Raw genomic sequence first — 17,575 nt, forward strand, 5'->3', positions numbered from 1 at the left:
TGGAATGATAGACCTAAACTCAACCATATCAACAATCACTGTGAATAGTCCTAACACCCCCAATTAAAAGGCAGATTGTCGAAAAAGATTAAAAAGTTTCTTGGAGGCAACTATATATTGCCTACAAGAAACTCACTTTGACTATAAAGACACAAATAAATTAAAAATAAGAGGTGGAAGAAGAGACACCATGCTAACACTAATCAGTAGTAAGGTCGGGTGTCTGTATTAATGTCAAAGTAGATTTCAGAGCCAAGAATATTACCAGAGATAAAGAAGGATCTTTCATAATGGTAAAGGGGTCAATTCATCCAGAGAACATAACAATGCTAGATGTTACGATGCTAACAATGGAGCTTAAAATACATGAAGCAAAAAAAGATAGAACTGCAGGAGAAACAGACAAATCCACAATCACAGTCAGAGACGTCAGCATCCCTACTCAATATTGGGATAAGCGGACAGAAAAGCACGCCCAGCCGTCTAGCTCTACTGACATCTGTAGAACGTCCCACCCAGTCACACAAGATAGACCACGTTCTGGTCCATAAGCAATTCTCAATCAATTTAAAATATCTCAAGTAGTACAAAATATGCTGTCTAACTTTAATGGAATTAAATTTGAAATCAACAGAAGAAAGCTATCTAGAAAATCTCCAAATATTTGATAACACACGTCAAAATATCCCATGAATCAAAAAAGAAATCAAAAGAGAAATTAAGTCTTTTGAAATGAGTGGACAGAAAGCACAAATATAAAACTTCGTGGGATGCAATGAAAGCCACATGTAGGAAGAAATTTATAGAACTAAACACTGTATTAGGCCAAAAGTAAGATTTTACAACCATGCCACCAGCTTCTTCCTCAAGACACTAGAAAAGAGGAATAAATCGCGGACCCTGCCCCCGTGTCAGGACTTGGTAACAAATGGGGTGGGTCGGGGGACCGTGTCTGCTCCTCCTCTTCCTCTCATCAAGTGGAGTAAAATACATTAAATCCCCAGCGTGAGGAGGACAGAAGGAGGGGTCCTCGCTGGCGAGAGGGATCCGCCGGTTTCTGGACACCAAGTGTGGGGAGGAGTGAGTCTCAGGAGGGCTTTTTCTGATGAACTGGCCGCCTGGCTGGGTGTGGACGGCTGTACCCACAGGAGTGCAGCTGCTGCCTCCTGCAGAGCTTCCCTGGCAGCCACAGAGGTGGGAAGCAGGCCCAGCACACTTGGGGTGGCCTCTGATGGGAGGTGTCCCGGGTCCTGGCGGGATGGCCAGAGGATGCCCCCACCTTCCCGGCGCCCCTCGCCTGCCATCTCAGGGTGGGTTCTTCAGGGTCGGGGGTACTGAGTCCGGTTGACCTGAACAGCCCCTGGGGATGCTTCTGTGGCCAGGGTCCACGGAGGCCTGGGATGCCCACTCGTGGCCACGTGAAGCAGGCCGGCGCTCACTGGCCCGTGTGACTGATGGTGGCTGACAGCCTGCAGCCTGGAGCGCCCCTGGCGCTCGCTGACCCACTTTCTCCACCGTGGGCTGGAAACATTTACATAACAGATGGCCCCAGACCCTGGAGGAGATGTTTCTAATTAAAAAGGAGGCGCGGCGTCCCCGCCTGGACCCCCCGCCGTCCGGTTCATCGGTGCAGGTACCTGAGCCTTGGCACGCACCCTGAGCTCAGGAAGGGCTTTGCAGGGCTGCTGCAGGGTGTCTGCGTGGCAGGGAGCCATGTCTATTTGGTGCCACTCCGATCGTTTGAACTCGGGCCTGGACCCTGTGCGGACCTTGGGCGGGGGCCTCTTGTCTTTGTCCTCCGCACAGTCAGGCTGAGTCACCGGCACACGCGCCTCGCTCTCCAGCCGTCCTCAGGTCCGCTACTGTGACCATTCCTTGCCTGTAAATCTTAAAACGGAGCCTAAATGTTGGCTGGAGGGTGAAGTGCTGAACCGATACACTGCAGAAATGATACAATAAGCAGACCCGTGCTATGGGATGTAAAGCATCTTCTGAAAACTTTCTGAAGGGGGACTCTCAGCTGTTTGGCCGTTTAGTTAATAGAGACTGAATGCACTTTAGAATGAGGATAACGAGGGAATCTCGACTAGACATAAAGGGAACACAGATCTGTAATCTCCTGGCTTTTTAGGGGTGAAGGGGAGCATTCTGGCACCAGCGTGGTGGGAAATGGGCAGACCCAAGGTGACAGCAGAGCACACACTCCCCAGACACACAGGGGTCCCCAGGCTTGCTGGTCACCCCTTTTCCCCTCCAGCGGCTGAGGGAGCTGGTCCGGGGTCCCTCATCACAGAGGTGACACTGAGGCCCAGGACCATGCGTTAGTCAGCACTGATGCCAGGTCACTCGCTGGCGGGCTTTCCCCGAGGCCCACCCCCCTGCCATGTACCCCAGGTCCCCACAGGTGCCACACCTTGAGTGCCGGGACCAGCCCTTCCTCGCGCTGACTGGGGTGCCCAGGAAGCCTCTGCCTTTCCCCAGCAGCGATGCTGAAGGCGGCAGCCCACCGACCCACCCACCCGCCCAGGCCCGGTCGTACAGGCCCGGTCACCTGACGTGTGCCTTCCCTTGCCAGGTGACACCATCTGGGCCCCATCTGTCCTTCCTCACGGCACCCTCGGCACCTTGAGCCACCACCCCCAGCTACATTTTGGAAGAAAGATGGAGTCCAAGGTCTCAGAAGGTGGCCTGAACGTGACGCTGACCATCCGCCTGCTCATGCACGGAAAGGTACAGGGGCGGGACAGGGGAGGGGCGGGGAGGCACGCCCACCGCGAGGGTCTTCGTTTCATATGAGGCTTTTAAATTCTAAGCAACCTCCGACTCCAAATGACTCCAAATGACGTTTCTCCCAGAACCTTTCGCGACTGAGCTGCCCGCCTGCTGCCCCATCCCCTGTGCCCTAGTGTGTTTTCTACATGCGAGGGCATTCTCCTCCAGGACACTAACACTGATGCACACGTGCCGGCCAGGGGGCTAGGGCCCCATTCAAGTGCACCGGTCATCCCAGGGCTGCCCTTCAGACAGGCGCTCCCCATGCTTCCTTTGCCTTTTGCTTTGAAAGCAAAGTTCCCACCCAGTTCTTTTGTAGAAAGAATGTCCCTCACTTTGGCTTTTTCTGACGTTTCCTCACCATTGGCAGGAGTGTCACAGAAGCTTTCCTATCAGGTAGTCCAGATTTCAGGGTGTCACTTGGTGGGGGGCACCTGCTGGGCATCTCCCCAACTCCTCTTCCACAGTCATCAGGGCGTCTTTGCTGGCGGGTACTTAGGTGCTGCGTGAACGTCCTGTGTGCCACCCTTGCTTCAATCATGGCTTCCTGGACGCAGGGTTTGCTGTTTTGTTCACATCACCCCCCACGCTGTCCCCACGCTGTCCCCGCACTGTCATTATTAGTTTTGATGCTCACATGGTCCCTGACTTGGCGTGGTTGCCCCACCAAGCTGGCGTGTGTCGCCCCACCAAGCTGGCGTGTGTCCTCCTGGGGGGCCCCACCGTTCTGACTGCACATCCTCTCTGCATACCGCTGTTGCTCATCCTTACTTTCCTGCTGGTCCTGGAATCAGCCGTTTCTGTAGAGAACCCAACTCTCTTGAGTGGAGGATGGTGGGATGGTGTTAGAGCCCAGAGGTGGGCACATGGGGTACTCACGGCTTTTGGGCTACTGTGGGCCCCAGACAGAGCTAGGGAATATGCGTTTGTGTGTGTGCGCGCACGCGTGCGCTTGTGTGTGTGGGTGTGTGTAGAATCATACACACCTATGTCTGCGCACATTTGCATATTTATCTCTAAACTGGGCTCCCTGAGTTCACACCCCCTATTCCAGTCCAATAGCACAGGGTTCATCCTGGCTCCTCTGTCTGGTGTTTGTACCATGAGAAACCCAGGGGACGGTAGGGGCTGGCATAGTACCTGGGGCACTGCTCTCCCTAGATTTCCGGAAGCTGGTGCTCACACCTAGAGCCTCCCCTTCCGTGGTGGAGGGATGCTGACCGCCTTTCCCGCTCCCAGGGTGGGTGGCGTTTGGTCAAGGCTGTCCGGAGCTGGCTTGTACCGTGGAGGGCAGTCTGAGGTCAGATGCACGGCCCCACCTCCAGCAGCTGCTGCCACAGCAAGTACCAAACCCTGCCCCTGGGGGGTGAGGCGCCCTGACTGCCGGAGGGCCACCGCCCCGTGCCCAGCTGCCCTTTGCTGCCACAGCCCCTGCCGCACACGCGCCCTCCTGGCCTCGCAGGACTGAGGCGTTTCCCCAGGACACTGTGGTCGCTGAGGGCTTCACTGTATAAGGAAGATGAGTCTGATGGTGGCAGCCGCTCTCTGCGGCTGGAAGCAGGCTGGCCGCGCCCCCCTGAGGTGCCGTGGCCGAGCCTTGTGGGTCTGTCCCAGGCAGGGAGGTGCTGCGCCGGGCAGTCCTGGGCGGGAGCGCGTCGGAGCCATTGCGGGCCCCAGGCTTTAGAACCATGGCGGTGGGTGTGCTCAGGAGTCTTTCAGTGTTCTACCTTTTTTAGAAACAGTCAAATAGCAATAGCAGCGCTACATTTTTATGCGTCACAGAATCACTGGGGGAGACTTTATCTCTCATCCATTTCTCGCAGGGTTTCCTTGAGGCCTTAAGTGCGCAGCTGATACCTGTTGACATGTTTATCTGGAGCAGCTGGCCATTCTCTTTCTCTTTGTCTGTCTGTCGGTCAGAGGCAGGGCAGCCTGCCTGCCCGCTCCCTCCTGACCGTCCAGTCTCCCTTCCTCACTCATGACTCGGAAGCTGGACGGCCTCGGCGCCTGTCACAGGATTTATGCTCCTTCTGCTCTATGACATCATCTTTCTGTGATTCTTTTCCTACAGGAAGTTGGCAGCATCATCGGGAAGGTAATTATTTTTTTTATTTTTATTTTTTTGGCTGCCTCGGGTCTTCGTAGCTATGCATGGGCTGTCTCTAGTTGCGGTGAGCGGTGGCTTCTCTTGTTGCAGGGCACGGGCTCTAGGCCCGCAGGCTTCAGTAGTTGTGGCACGTGGGCTCAGTAGTTGTGGCTTGCGGGCTCTAGAGCACAGGCTCAGTAGTTGTGGTGCACGGGCTTAGTTGCTCCGTGGCATGTGGGATCTTCCCAGACCAGGGCTCGAACCCGTGTCCCCTGCATTGGCAGGCGGATTCTTAACCACTGCACCACCAGGGAAGTCCCAGGAAGGTAACCATTGTGTGAACTCTGCCTCTACTGGGATATCTCAGAGGCACAGTGAGGTGTGGACCAGCCCTGTGCAGGGGGTGAGCCGCGCACGGTGCGTGCCAGGCGAGCAGTGGGGATCCCGCTGGAATCCTGCCCCGTCGCCTTCAGGCTGCACCCCCATGAGGCTGGTCGCAGAGCTTCCCGTTCTCCAGCCCTGTGGGAGCTGGGGAGTCACCCCCCGAGACAGCCCCACTGTCCACCTGCCCTGGTGGCCAGTCATTCCTCCCGGGTTTGAGAGCTCAGGACCAATTCCCACGTGCATTCCTGGGAGCAGTCTCCCACCTCCGGCCTGAGTGGTGGTGAGTCCATTCTCAAAGAAACGTTCCCCTGGGGAAAGTGAGCGCTGGTTTGGAAGCTGGGTGTGTGTAGGAGAGAGGTGGGCCAGGACCCCGCACCCGCATTCCTTGTGACCGTCTCTGGCTTCGCTGGTCCCTCGTGGTCCCTGAATGGTGGGGGAGCCCCCAGAGCTCAGAGTCAGGCTTCTTTTCACAAGTTCTTCATGGGATCGCCCGAGGACCTGGTCCCCGCTTTGCCGGCGGTGAGGCTAGGGGACGGGTGCAAACCCGCCCCGTGGAGCAGGTGCCCAGGCCAAACGTGGAGCCGCATCGGGTCCCTGGGGCCAGGTCTGCCCAGCCCACAGCCTGTGCCCTGGGCGAGGTAGCGGGCCAACTGGGGAGTCATGCATGTTGGGCCTGAAGCCCACCTTTGAGGGCTGGGGCGCCCAGCCTCCCGTGCTTGTGGTGGAAGCCCAAGTGACCCCCTCCCTTGTCTGAACTTCTGTTCCAGAAAGGAGAGACCGTGAAGAAGATGCGTGAAGAGGTGAGTTGGCGCCCTGAGCCGCGTGCTGTTTCTGGGAGGGCAGGAGGGAGGAGGCCAGGGCCTCCTAGCAGCTCTGCGCCCAGCCCCACGCGGCCGGGACCCGCCGGGAGCCCCGCATGGCAGGGATGTGAGCGAGGGATGGCCATTCGGAGCCCCGAAGCACACACCAGCAGTTCAGGTGCCCTCCCAGTCACGACCGGGTCACAGCCAGCACAGTAGGACAGGACCGGCCATCGGTGCTGAGGCTCGGGCGCCACCAGCCTGCACGAGTCCCCAGTGGTCAGTAGGGCCTAGGACCCAGCCTACTGCCGGCCCCAAGGCTTTAATCCAGTTTCTGGGGTCTGCGTATCTCCCTCCCAGAGCGGGGCAAGGATCAACATCTCGGAAGGAAACTGCCCAGAAAGAATCGTGACCATCACGGGCCCGACAGACGCCATCTTCAAGGCCTTTGCCATGATCGCCTACAAGTTTGAGGAGGTAAGGGGCGCCCCTGGGGAGCCCTATCCCGGAAGAGGGGACCTCTCAGCCCCTCTGCCTCCCCGGGGACTGCCCCCTCCAGTCCACCTGGTGACCGACCAGGGTCCCTCCTCCCCCAAGGCCCCCCTCCCTCACTGAGCGGTCCCTCGGGGCCTGCCCCCAGACCACGAGTCCTCAGGGAAGGCCTGGCACCGGCAGCGAGGCGGCCACGTCCAGGCCTCAGCCCTGTCCACAGCAGCTGACCCCCAGTGTGTTTAGCTTGGCTCGGATGTGGACGGACACAGGGAGAGCCAGGCCCGGGACACCTACGCGCATTTGTGTGTCTGTGCGCCTTTGTGTGCCTCTGTCAGAGACCGACCTTAAGCTTTTTATGTGTTTCCGAGATTTCTGAAATTGCTGGAAGTTACCAGAGATGCATTTCGTGTCTTTACTGGAAGGGTGATCAAGCCGGGGAGTAGGTCCTTCTGTCAAATGGATCCCCCTCTGTCCAAGCCCCTCTCTGCCCGCCAGGCCTTAGGGACAGAGGGCGGACCCTGAGTCCAGGCACCCTGGGCGTCTGCGCCCCACCCTGCGGCAGCAGCGCGACTGCACAGACGTGCACGCCTGGGGGTCCCCTTGTGTTCTCCAGCCGCCCCCCACCTCCTCCCCTGAGGCTGGCCCGGCCTCGCAGCCGCTGTGAGCAGCCCAGCCCGGCCACCGTGTCCTCCTGCTGTTCACCCTCAGCTGTTTGCCATCGTGCTTCTGCCTCCCCCTCGTCCTCGTCTCCCCCACCCCTGACAGGGAGCCTGCTAGGCTCTTGCGGCCGACGCACGTGCCTCTCCCTCCCCAGGACATCATTAACTGCATGACCAACAGCCCGGCCACCAGCAAGCCCCCGGTGACGCTGAGGTTGGTGGTCCCCGCCAGCCAGTGCGGGTCCCTGATCGGCAAAGGCGGCTCCAAGATCAAGGAGATCAGGGAGGTAACGATCCCTCCCCACCCGGGAGCCGAGCGTGGGCGGTCAGGCTGTCCCTAGGGCAGAGCACTAGCCGGGTCCCTGCAGACCCTGCAGCACAGAGCTTGCGGCAGGGGAGGGACGAGCCACGAGGCAGAGTGGCCGTGGGAGCCCCCGCTGCGGGCGTCACGCAGAGGAGCCCAGGCCTGACTCCCGGGACGTGGCCGTGGCACCCCTCCACCCAGTCCTGGGCTCCAGGGCACGGGCTCTTCTCCCCAGGAGGCCCCTGCTCCCACTGCCAGGCCCCGTTTCCTGAGAGTCGCTGAGCCGTCCCAGCTGGGGTGGGGCTTGCCTGAGGGGCCCACCTTACCTTCACAAGTTCCTCTCCCAAGGAAAGCCCGAGGCCTTCCCTTCCCCAAAGGATGGCAGCCCCCAGGCTTGATTCCTTCCAGGAAAGATGGCCACTCGCTTTAGGCCCTGTGACTGGGATCCGTCTTTCTCTGTGACCTCAGACTCCACAGAGAGAGAGAATTCCACACATTTGAAAAAAACCCTGCCTCCTGAGATGCCGCTCCGCACCCAGTGTCTCCCGCCCTGCCCCAGGTCCGCGGTGCCCGCCCTGCCCCAGGTCCGCGGCGCCCTGGCAGCGGCGGGCTGAGCTGGATGGGGCTGCCCCGGGGGCTCCAGACGGAGCGTGCAGAGGGCGTGGGGGGGTGACCTGGGGCAGCGTCGGGGGGTGTCCCAAGGCGTGCTGTGCCCTGGACGCCCCCGGGGGCACCCAGGAAGTGCCGCTGCAGTGCACACTGCCCCGCTCGGTGGGGTCCCTTCCGACGCCTGGTCTCTCCAGTCCACAGGTGCCCAGGTCCAGGTGGCCGGGGACATGCTGCCCAACTCCACGGAGCGGGCAGTGACCATCTCGGGGACCCCCGACGCCATCATCCAGTGTGTCAAGCAGATCTGTGTGGTCATGCTGGAGGTACAGTCTGTCCACAAGTCCAGGGCTCCTCGCCAGCCAGCCCCTCACTCCGTGCCGGCCGGGGCTTCTGAGCGCCGGAGGCCTCGGGGCCCTGAAGCTTCATGTGGTCAGGGCCGCGTGAGGGCGGGCCTCAGGGATGGCCTGAGTGAGAGCTGTGCTGGGGTGCAGGCTCCTGCCACCTCGGGTGGGTCGGTCGTCTTCACTGGGGACCTGGGGGGCGAACGGAGAACGTGGGGAGCGTGAGCCCCTCCCCTCATTTCTGGAGTTGGATAAAGGGTTAGCAGTCCGTGGTGTGAGGGTCGTTCAGCAAAGGGTCAGTCCTTAAAAGTGGTGCAGGTGTGCCCTGGGGCCAGGTCCGGGCTGGAGATGCAGATGGAGTGAAGAGGCCCACGCCATGGACAGGACCCCACTGCGTGGGCCCAGCCTGCGGGCATCAGAGACGCCGCCGAGGTACAATGGGCAGGACTTAGGAAAAGCACACGAAAACGCCCCAACTTTGAAGACAGAAAGAAGTAAACATAAGGATTAACCAAAGGAGAAGCAAGGAAGGCACAGCTGAGCAGGAAAAGCCTCTCTTGAAAATCTGAGGGGAAAAAAACCCAAGATTGAAGTTTCAATCAATACCCAAACTGCTGCAAGATTAATTGAAGCTATCAATAATACTTGCTGGTCTTTCTTAAGCTAAAATGAAGTCATCGTGCCTCAAACGAAAGGTTTCTGTGCTGGTGGCCCGGCCCCCTGGGCCCCCCCCCCCCCCCCCGTGCCCGGAGCCCTTGCCGGAGGGTCTGCCTGAGGTGACAGCAGTCTCCTGCAGGAATTAGCCTCGGGGCGGGGGCAGCGGTGGGCTCTCCCTCTTTTGTACTTGACTTGGTGTTAAAGCACCATGTCCAACTCCTTAGAAAAAAATTTGTAGCGCTTTTATTTTCCTGAAGTATGATGCTGGGAAATCAAAAATATTTTTCTAGATATTTTGTTCTGAAGCTCTCCCCACACGCTGGTCACGGTGAGGATCTGTGTTCTCTTCAGTCCTGGCGCTGGGACCGCGAGGGGCCGTGAGGGTGGGTAGCAAGCAGGGCCCGGCACCCCTAGTGTGGCAGATGCCCAAGCGGCCTGGTGGGCGGCGGTGCCCGGGCGAGGCGGGGTGACGTGAACCGCTCCAGGAGGGATGCCGCCTCTGGTGTCCCCGACGAGGTCAGAACAGGACATGTGGGCTCCTCAGGACCCCTCGCACGTGGCCTTGCTTGTGCCACGTTTGTGGTCAGACGTGACCCCACAGGAGAGCTTGACCCCGTTGGCTGTGGGGCGCTGGTGCCCCCAGGGCTGTGAAACGGTGAACGCTGAAGCACACGGGCAGGCGTGATCGGTCCTCGAGGGACGGGGATGAAGCCTCCTGCCGTTGGTGTCACGAAGCCCCCGGAGGCCGGAGCAGCCACTTATGGGGGAGGAAGCGTCACCGCAGCTAGGAGCCCCTGGTCCGATGTTAAATGAAGAGTGACTGGAGTTTCGGCCTCTGGGGTGGGGGGCTCCGCCCATGAAATCACTACCGAAGGAGGGAGGGGCTGCTCGAGGAGTGGCGGATCGGTGGAGAACGTGAGGGTCGGGCCCGCAGCCCTGGGTGGGGGGGCGTGTGCTCAGAAGGCCTCCCTCCACCAGAGGTCAGCTCGAAGGGAACCGGGCGTCATGGCCATCAGGGCCAGCGGAGGGCGGGCGCTGCCGTCGGCGGGGTCGGAGTGCACCATGGAGCAAGGTGACAGTTGAGGCTGAGAAGTGGGGAGCCCACCCCCCAGCTCAGGGATGGAGTGGGGTCAGCAGCAGAGTCCTCCTTTCGCAGCGGACCGAGTCCTCCTTTCGCAGCGGAAACGGTCACTCAGGGTAGTCACGCTTCCTGCCCAGTGACCCCTAATCGCCCTGAGACCACAGAGAACCCCGCTGCAGAGGCGCCTGGACACGACCTCAGACGAGCCGGAGACGGGAGGACAGGAGCCCAGCGTCACCCACACGCGGTCAGCACACGGGCCCTCGAAGCAGCCCCTCTTGCTCTCCACAAGGTCACACAGCAGGCCAAGGTCACACTGTGTTCAAGGTCACCCAGCACACATCCAAGGTCACACAGTGTGTTCAAGGGCACGCAGCATGGACAAGGTCGCATGATATGGCCTGGGCTGAGAGTTGAAGCTGCCAACCCCTCTGCTGTCCCCACCTCCCTGTGTGTGTCTTGGGTTGGGTCACTCTGAGGTCACACTGCCTGGTGGCTGGGCCTGGGTGGGCAATGGCCGCAGGAAGTCCCAGCAAAGACAGGCCACCCTGGTCCCTAAGTTCTGTCTCTGGCTGGTGGTGCTGCTGACTCAGGACTCTCGACAACAGCCCAGGCCCAGCCCTGTGGACTTTGCTCCCAGGGAAGACGGTCACCCAGGCAAGGGGACAGGGGAGGGCCTGATGGCTTCTGACCAAGGGGTCTGGTTGACATCATCAGAATCTGGCCGACTCCTGGTGCTTGAGAATATCGTTCACCCCAAGATATGAATCCTATACTTTTGGACACAGAATAATGAAAGGAAATTGTAGCGAATTGCATCACAGCTGTGGACTATTTCATTTGGACGCTAAGGTGCATTAAATGATGGCTCTTTTCTTAAACAGTGAAGGTGGATGTCCCTCACTTTCCCGCGATTATGCCGACTGAACGCCAGCCCAGGCCACGCGAAGCCCCGGCACTGGCACCGAATCCCCGGGGGCTCTTTCCCGAGGACTGAAGGAGGGGCCGCCCCTCGCAGAACGCGGCGCCTGTGCTGGCGCCTGGGGAGGGGCGCGGGCGCGGGCGGGGCGCGTCCACCCGCCTCACCCGCCACCCGCCGCCTCCTGCTGCGGCTGTGTGTAGGGCGGTGGTCCCTGGCGGACCTGGGGGCTGGGGAGGGCGGGCGCGCGGGGGGGTCGGAAGGAGGCCTCACGACTGCCCGCTGCGAAGCTGCTCTGACGCTCTCTCTCCCTCTCCTGTCCCTTTTCCTAGTCCCCACCGAAAGGTGCCACCATTCCCTACCGCCCAAAGCCCGCCTCCACCCCTGTCATTTTTGCAGGTGGTCAGGTAAGAGCCGAGCCGCTCTCGGCCTCCACTGCCAACCTCAGCCTCTTACTGCAGCCCCCGCCGCTGCCCGTTAGTGCACTCAGGTTTTCTCCCTCCTCACGTGCACGTGTCCCCCGCGCACGCTGGACGCAGAGCTCTCCCGGCACGCAGCCGGCCCTGGGGTGGATGCGGGCCACCGCGAGAGAGACCCACCGGGCAGCGTCCGCAGACAGAAAGGGCCGAGGCGGACGCCCTGTGGCGTCCGGGCCCAGGAGGACCCTGGTCCGGGCTCAGGCCTGCTCAGCCGGGCAGCACCGCCCGAGTCTAGCTTCCTGGTGTTTTTAGGAAGCTCGGAGGCAGCAAGGGCTGCGAGCGTTACCGGGGGTTTTATGACTCCTGGTTGAGGCAACTACGACTGTGAGAACTGGCCCCATCTCCCCTGAAATACACGTTCCCAACTTTCCACACACGAGCTCCCCCCAGGAGCACGTGAGGGAGAGACAAGGATGAAGGGGAGGCCAGCTGGGCATCCCGTTACAGGGACGACCCTCTCTCTCCACCCTGCCCCACGCTGGCCGCAGGCCCAGCAGGCCGGCCGTGGCCACTTCACACACCTGCTGTTTTGGTGGGAGCCCCTGAGCTTTCTCTCCTGCCAGGGAGGGCCTGGAAACCAGGGGTCATGGAGATTTCTGTCTGAGGCCAGTGATTGGCTTAGCGGGACCTGGAGGGGCCGACAGGGGGGCCGTGCCCTGTCTTCTGCCCTTGGGCACCGGGCTCAGAGGCGTCCGCCAGGAGCTCGCTTTGTCCCTTCACAGCAGGGTGACGGCAGCCGCGGCTGAGGGACTTTGCAAAGGCCGGGCCAGCGTGCCAGGGGAAGCTCTGCGTCCAGGCGGCAGTGCTGTGTGCCTTGTTCAAGGGAGAGTTAGGACAGAGACTTCCCGGATGACCCGGGACGGGAGGGCCGAGAAGGAAAAGAGGCAAATGCAAACTCTCCACGTGTTTCTCTGCTCTGTAAAAGAACCTTGCCCGGTTTCTCTCCCACTGAGCCCCGTGAGGTGAGGGCAGGGTCTGAGCTCCTGCGGCAGCGTTTGTGGCGAATCCCCGGGGGGAGGGGGCAGCGGCCCCGTGGTTCAGGCCAGCCGCAGACGGCCCGCCGCGTTCAGAGCTCCTTTCCTGCCGTGCATCCGTGATCAGCGGCAGGTGAGTTACCTGCGTGGCCTCAGCCCCAGCAAGCAAGCCCGCGATGATTCCACATGGAGAAGCGCTGGCTTTATTCAGAGGGGAGGCATGTTAACATGAGGCAGAGCCTGGCAGCCTCCCGGGCCCATCCCAGCCCCGCCCCGGCCGGCAAAGCAGGGCATCACCCATCCCCCAGTCAGGACAGCGAGGGCCCCGCCGCCGTGGGCTTCACAGGGGCTCAGCACCTTAACCCAGCGCCTGCGCCCCAGGGACAGGTAGTGTGGCCAGCGACTGACTAGTGTTGGTCGTCGGTGGGGGACAGAGTCACAGGAGGGTCACCGCAGCGCTGCAGGTAGCGGGCAGAGGGGTCACTGTACCAGGCCCCGGGCCCTCCCTGCCCGCGTGCAGGATGCGCTGCGCACCCAGGCTTCAGAGCCTCCCGCCTCCCCCTGTCCCTGGGAAGATGCCCGCACGCCCCTGCTGCCGAGAGGCACTTCTTGCCATCCCAGCAGTTTCGGTCCATAAAGATTTCATCCAGACGGAACCTGTGACCTGTCGTCTGTCTGTACCTCTGCCCTGAGACGATGGTAGGCGGCCCGTGCACTTCCAGTAGAACTAGAAACCATAACACCCGAGTGATGAAAAGATAAGTCAGAAACTGAAAGTGTCTGGGATAAAGAACGGCCAGTCGGGGAGCACATGGCGGCACTGTCCCAGGGCCTGTCACGCTCGGGGACACGTTGGCGCAGTGCCTGGTGGCGTCCCACGGCCCCGAGCACGCACAGCCTCCCCGATGCGTGCTGTTTCTGGTCAGGTTCCTTTCCTTCCCCACGAGGTGCCCGGGCCTCCCCCAGACGGGGGCTCTGCACCTGCCCCACCTGCAGGCCTAGCGTGGCTGGTGCCGCACGTTCCACGTCACCGAGTCCCAGTGGCAAGTCTTTGTCTTTACTCTCCCTCGACTCTGTGTGGTTTGTTTGTTTTTTGGCTGTGAGTTTCTGGAAGCATCTTGGCTGAGGGACTGTTGAGGCAGGCGGGGCGGGCGGTGGGAGAGGCTTCGGGGCCCACACACACGCTGCGGCTACTCCGAGTCACTGTCTTGAAGGCAAGTGACACGGTGAAGGCAAAACAAGCCCCCTCTGGGAGCTGTGCCAAGAGCGTGCTGCCCCCGAGTCACAACGGCCGCCCGTCCTCCGAGGCTGGAGGGCGATCGGCCAACCTGTGGCTCATTTGGGTGCGTTTCTTACTTAATCTGGCCTTCCCAAAATTGGTTTTGAGTCAACTTTTAAAGTTTTCTCTTTTGTTGTTTGGGTGTCTTGGAGTAAATATGTCCTGAAAGTGTTTACTCTGATAGCCGCTTAAATTCTCAAAGGGTTAATAATCAGTGACTCATAGCGAGGGTCACCAGCTCGTTCTTAGATACTGCCAGCTGAGGGGCAAGGGAGTGAGAGTCGGAAGCCGGCTGCCTGGCCCTTCCCCTCCCCCCCCTCGCCCCACCATGTGTCTGGTTGTAGCTCCAGCCACCGAGGGACCCGGGGGGAGGCTCGATGCCAGGACCCTGCCCCCAATCTCTGCACCCCGGGCCCTGGGAGCGTTGCCTCTCCTACGTGAAGGGGGAAGGCCTTAACCAGAGGGCCCGGGGCCTGCTTGCAGGAAAGCCCTTCCCGAGGAGGGCCCTCGTCCCGCAGGGGAGGCCGCGGTGGGGGACACATGGCTGCCGCTTCTCGAGCTGACAGTGTCTCTCTCTCTCCAGGCCTACACGATCCAGGGACAGTACGCCATCCCCCACCCAGATGTGAGTTTTTACTCCGTCCCTTCACCTCTCTTCTCGTCTCCACTTCCCTCCTACCTGCATGCCGCTGTCCATCGCTACTAATATTAATATTACACCATAATATTAATACTGTTCTCAGTGTTCCTGACCTGTGTCCTATCCATATGGCCCTGAGTAACCTTTAGTCTCTTAGCACTGATTCTGCTCCTGTGGAGGACTTGGCCTGACGTCCAATTGTCTTGATTGTGGCTGCAGTCCCGGCTATTCCTGCGCACGTGGGGCCTTGGGCGGGGGCCACGGGCCTGCTCTGTCCCCGGCGCCTGCCCTGGCGGGCGGGGACTGCTTGGGCCCCATGGGCACCTGAGCAGGCAGGTGATGTGTCATGAGCAGGGCTGCCAGGATACCTTGGATGGGCTTTGAACAACTGCTGAAGCTACATGCTCCCTTTCAGGCCCCAGTCGGAGCAGGGTCCGTGCATGCACGAGATCCAGGCTGTTGGGAGCCCGTGCGGCAGGCGAGGCTCTGTTCTAGCGTTAGGACGCGCTCCACGCCCAGGGCCGCTCCGGACTGGGTTCCAGTCTGAGCGCAGTGTTGCTGCTGGAGGACTGGACGCCCCGAGCACACTGCAGGGGAGCCGCAGGCCACAGGGCTGTAGATAGGCTGGGCCGCGAGGCCTGCGCTGCTGGCCCGGGCAGCGGGGTGCAGGGAAGAGACGGAAGAGGTGGGTGGGTTTGTGTGCCACGGCCACAGGCACGGCAAGCTGAGGTCCGACCCAAGAAGTGTCCTCTGTCCTGGGAAGGCGGGTCCACGTGCGCTGCTCTCGGAGAGCCAGTGGGGGGCGGGCTCCGTCCAGGCAGAGGGACCGCAGGTGACAGCGATGCCCGCCCATCTTGTGCAGACGCTCGCACTTTTGAACTGGCAGGTGAAGAGCCGGCCGCCTTAAGACGTAAAGTCAGGGCAGGGAGAGTTATGAGAATTCACCGACACTGCGTACATGTGAGATTCAATTCACTATCATTGCAGGACATTTCTATTGAATAGAAAAGAAAAACCAACGGCTTTTCCTTTTTAAAAAAATCCTCATTACGCAACACACATGAATCAAAAGTCAGAGGAAGCTGGTGGAGACGGGGCTGGGGGCCGTCCTGAGCCACATGGGGGACGCCTGCCCTCCCCATCCCACATGACAGTTGGCTGTGACCCAGGGCACGGCAGGTGCTGGAACCCGGGGAGGGAGCCCGTCACCCATGTGGAGTGAGCAAAGCATAGCACTGGTGGGGTCGGGACGGGCACCGTGGCGTGTGGGTTCCGTGGACCCCAGTAGAGCGCCCGCGTGGCGTGACGGAGATCGGAGGAGAAGCCGGTTTACAGGGCGGCACAGCCTTCACTCCCCGTGGCTGGTGGCCTTGTGCCTTTGGAAAAGCATCTGTGCAAAAGCAGACTCAGAACTCAGCACACTTGGTGGTCTGGGCCACGAGGGGCGGTTTACCCAGAGCAGTGAGGTGAGGCCCCGACCCGCAGCCCATGGCAGACCTGTGCTTCCCTGCTGCCCGAGGCCTCTGCGCTGCAGGCCTGAATTCCTGGTCTGGATTCCCTAGGCCAGGGCACACGCACCGAGCGAGGCCGGGGGACTTTGACTGGTTTGGTTGGTTGGTTTTCAAATCAATTGGTTGTTTTGCTCTTTCCATGTGATTGTCTCAGTATTTCTGAAAAATGGGTAGTTTCAATTTTTTTTCGGATTTTAAACTAATTTATAGCTAGCTATTACATGGTTGCCTCATTGAGTTTGACAGAGATTTGAAACACTTGGTTTTTTATGGTGAAAGGGCTTTTGTGAAGGACCCTGCATTCCCCAGGCCGCACGTGTGACGGAGCAACTGTTAGGACAGAAGAGCAGGACTTTGATAAATGCTTTCCTTGCAGGAATGCAAAGCTGAAGGCTTGGACCATCACTAAGAATCGTTCAAAACAAAATAAAGTGGTGACGAGTGACCACGGCCAGGAAGGCACTTTTATCTGAGCTTAATATTCAGTAGGAATTTTTTAAAAGCTTCATTTCTTAGAATGCAAATATAATAATTACAGGAAGTACTAATTTATTTTATAAGGTAACTGAATACACCATTTGAATATTTCAACCCCAGTGGCTGACACACACCCCACTGTCATCTCAGCCGCTAATTCCTTCCTAAGTCAGGCACAGACTTTGAGAAAATACATTTCTTAGAGCTGAGCATTTCTTCATCTAGAGCTAAAATGTGCGCAGTTTTTCCTGCTTTCTGGTTTAACCCACGTAGGAATCAGGGCCCCACCCTCACCAGTCTCCCTCCAGGTTCTTGCCTGCCTCAGCCCTTGTTTTACCGGAATCCTTCTGGAAGCTCATAGCTCTTGGGCATTCGGAGAAGCCAAGGACTGTTGCATGACTGGGCCTGTCGCAGCTGCAGGCCTTGGTCACGGCTTGTGGCCAGAATGCTCCAGGACGGCCGCCCACGGGTCCTGCCCGAGGGGTCGGGTGTAGTTTCAGACACGAGGAAGGACCATGGTGGCCACAACTCAGGACGCAGGAGCAGATGCGAAGCCTGGACAGACACAGCATGGCCACCACCGCTCTCTCCCACCTCCGCTCTTTCTGTCCCTGTACTGATTACACCAGGAAGAAATTGGTTTCTTCTGGGAGAAATCAGTCAACGTCAGGCACGCCCTCACGTGTGAATCTTATTTCTACTCTTTAAAGTTTCCAAGTCACTCCCTTACTTAGCATCCCCTCATTAAAGGAGTGCTGGAAGCGAGCAGAATCGAGACCAGAAGCCAGCTGGGCCGGCGGCCTCCCTTGGAGCCTGGACATGGGCTTTCGAGGGGCCCTCGCCAGAGCTGGGGGCTAGGAGCAGCGGAGCTGTCGGTCCCCGCGACGCTGGGTCCCAGCAGAGGGTGTTGAGTATCTGGGGGTAGATGGGCGCCGTGTTAGCCGGGAAGCTCGTCACTTAGAGAGTTAGCAGTGGGGAAACTGGGAACAAATGAGTCATAGTAAGTAGAAGAAACCAGTGGGAGCGCACAGCTAGATCCCGTGCAGACGGTGGTCCCTGGGACTCTGCTCACAGTGGACACAGCCGGGGATGGAGTGCCTTCCCCGCCCAC

At 59.7% G+C, this 17,575-nt stretch overlaps 1 protein-coding gene across 1 annotated transcript in view; it reads left to right on the plus strand.

Moving 5' to 3' along the window:
* Positions 1-17,575, plus strand: part of PCBP3 (poly(rC) binding protein 3) — a 57,749-nt gene that overhangs the window by 27,716 nt on the left and 12,458 nt on the right. Inside the window, exons 3-10 of the mRNA XM_060149478.1 lie at positions 2,576-2,730; positions 4,844-4,867; positions 6,010-6,042; positions 6,403-6,519; positions 7,349-7,480; positions 8,301-8,429; positions 11,437-11,511; positions 14,420-14,461. Coding sequence (XP_060005461.1) covers positions 2,576-2,730; positions 4,844-4,867; positions 6,010-6,042; positions 6,403-6,519; positions 7,349-7,480; positions 8,301-8,429; positions 11,437-11,511; positions 14,420-14,461 — 707 coding nt within the window. The remainder of the gene's footprint in view (positions 1-2,575; positions 2,731-4,843; positions 4,868-6,009; positions 6,043-6,402; positions 6,520-7,348; positions 7,481-8,300; positions 8,430-11,436; positions 11,512-14,419; positions 14,462-17,575) is intronic.

The sequence above is a fragment of the Lagenorhynchus albirostris genome, chromosome 5 (genome assembly GCF_949774975.1).
Source record: "Lagenorhynchus albirostris chromosome 5, mLagAlb1.1, whole genome shotgun sequence".
In the NCBI taxonomy this organism is placed as follows: Eukaryota; Metazoa; Chordata; class Mammalia; order Artiodactyla; family Delphinidae; genus Lagenorhynchus; species Lagenorhynchus albirostris.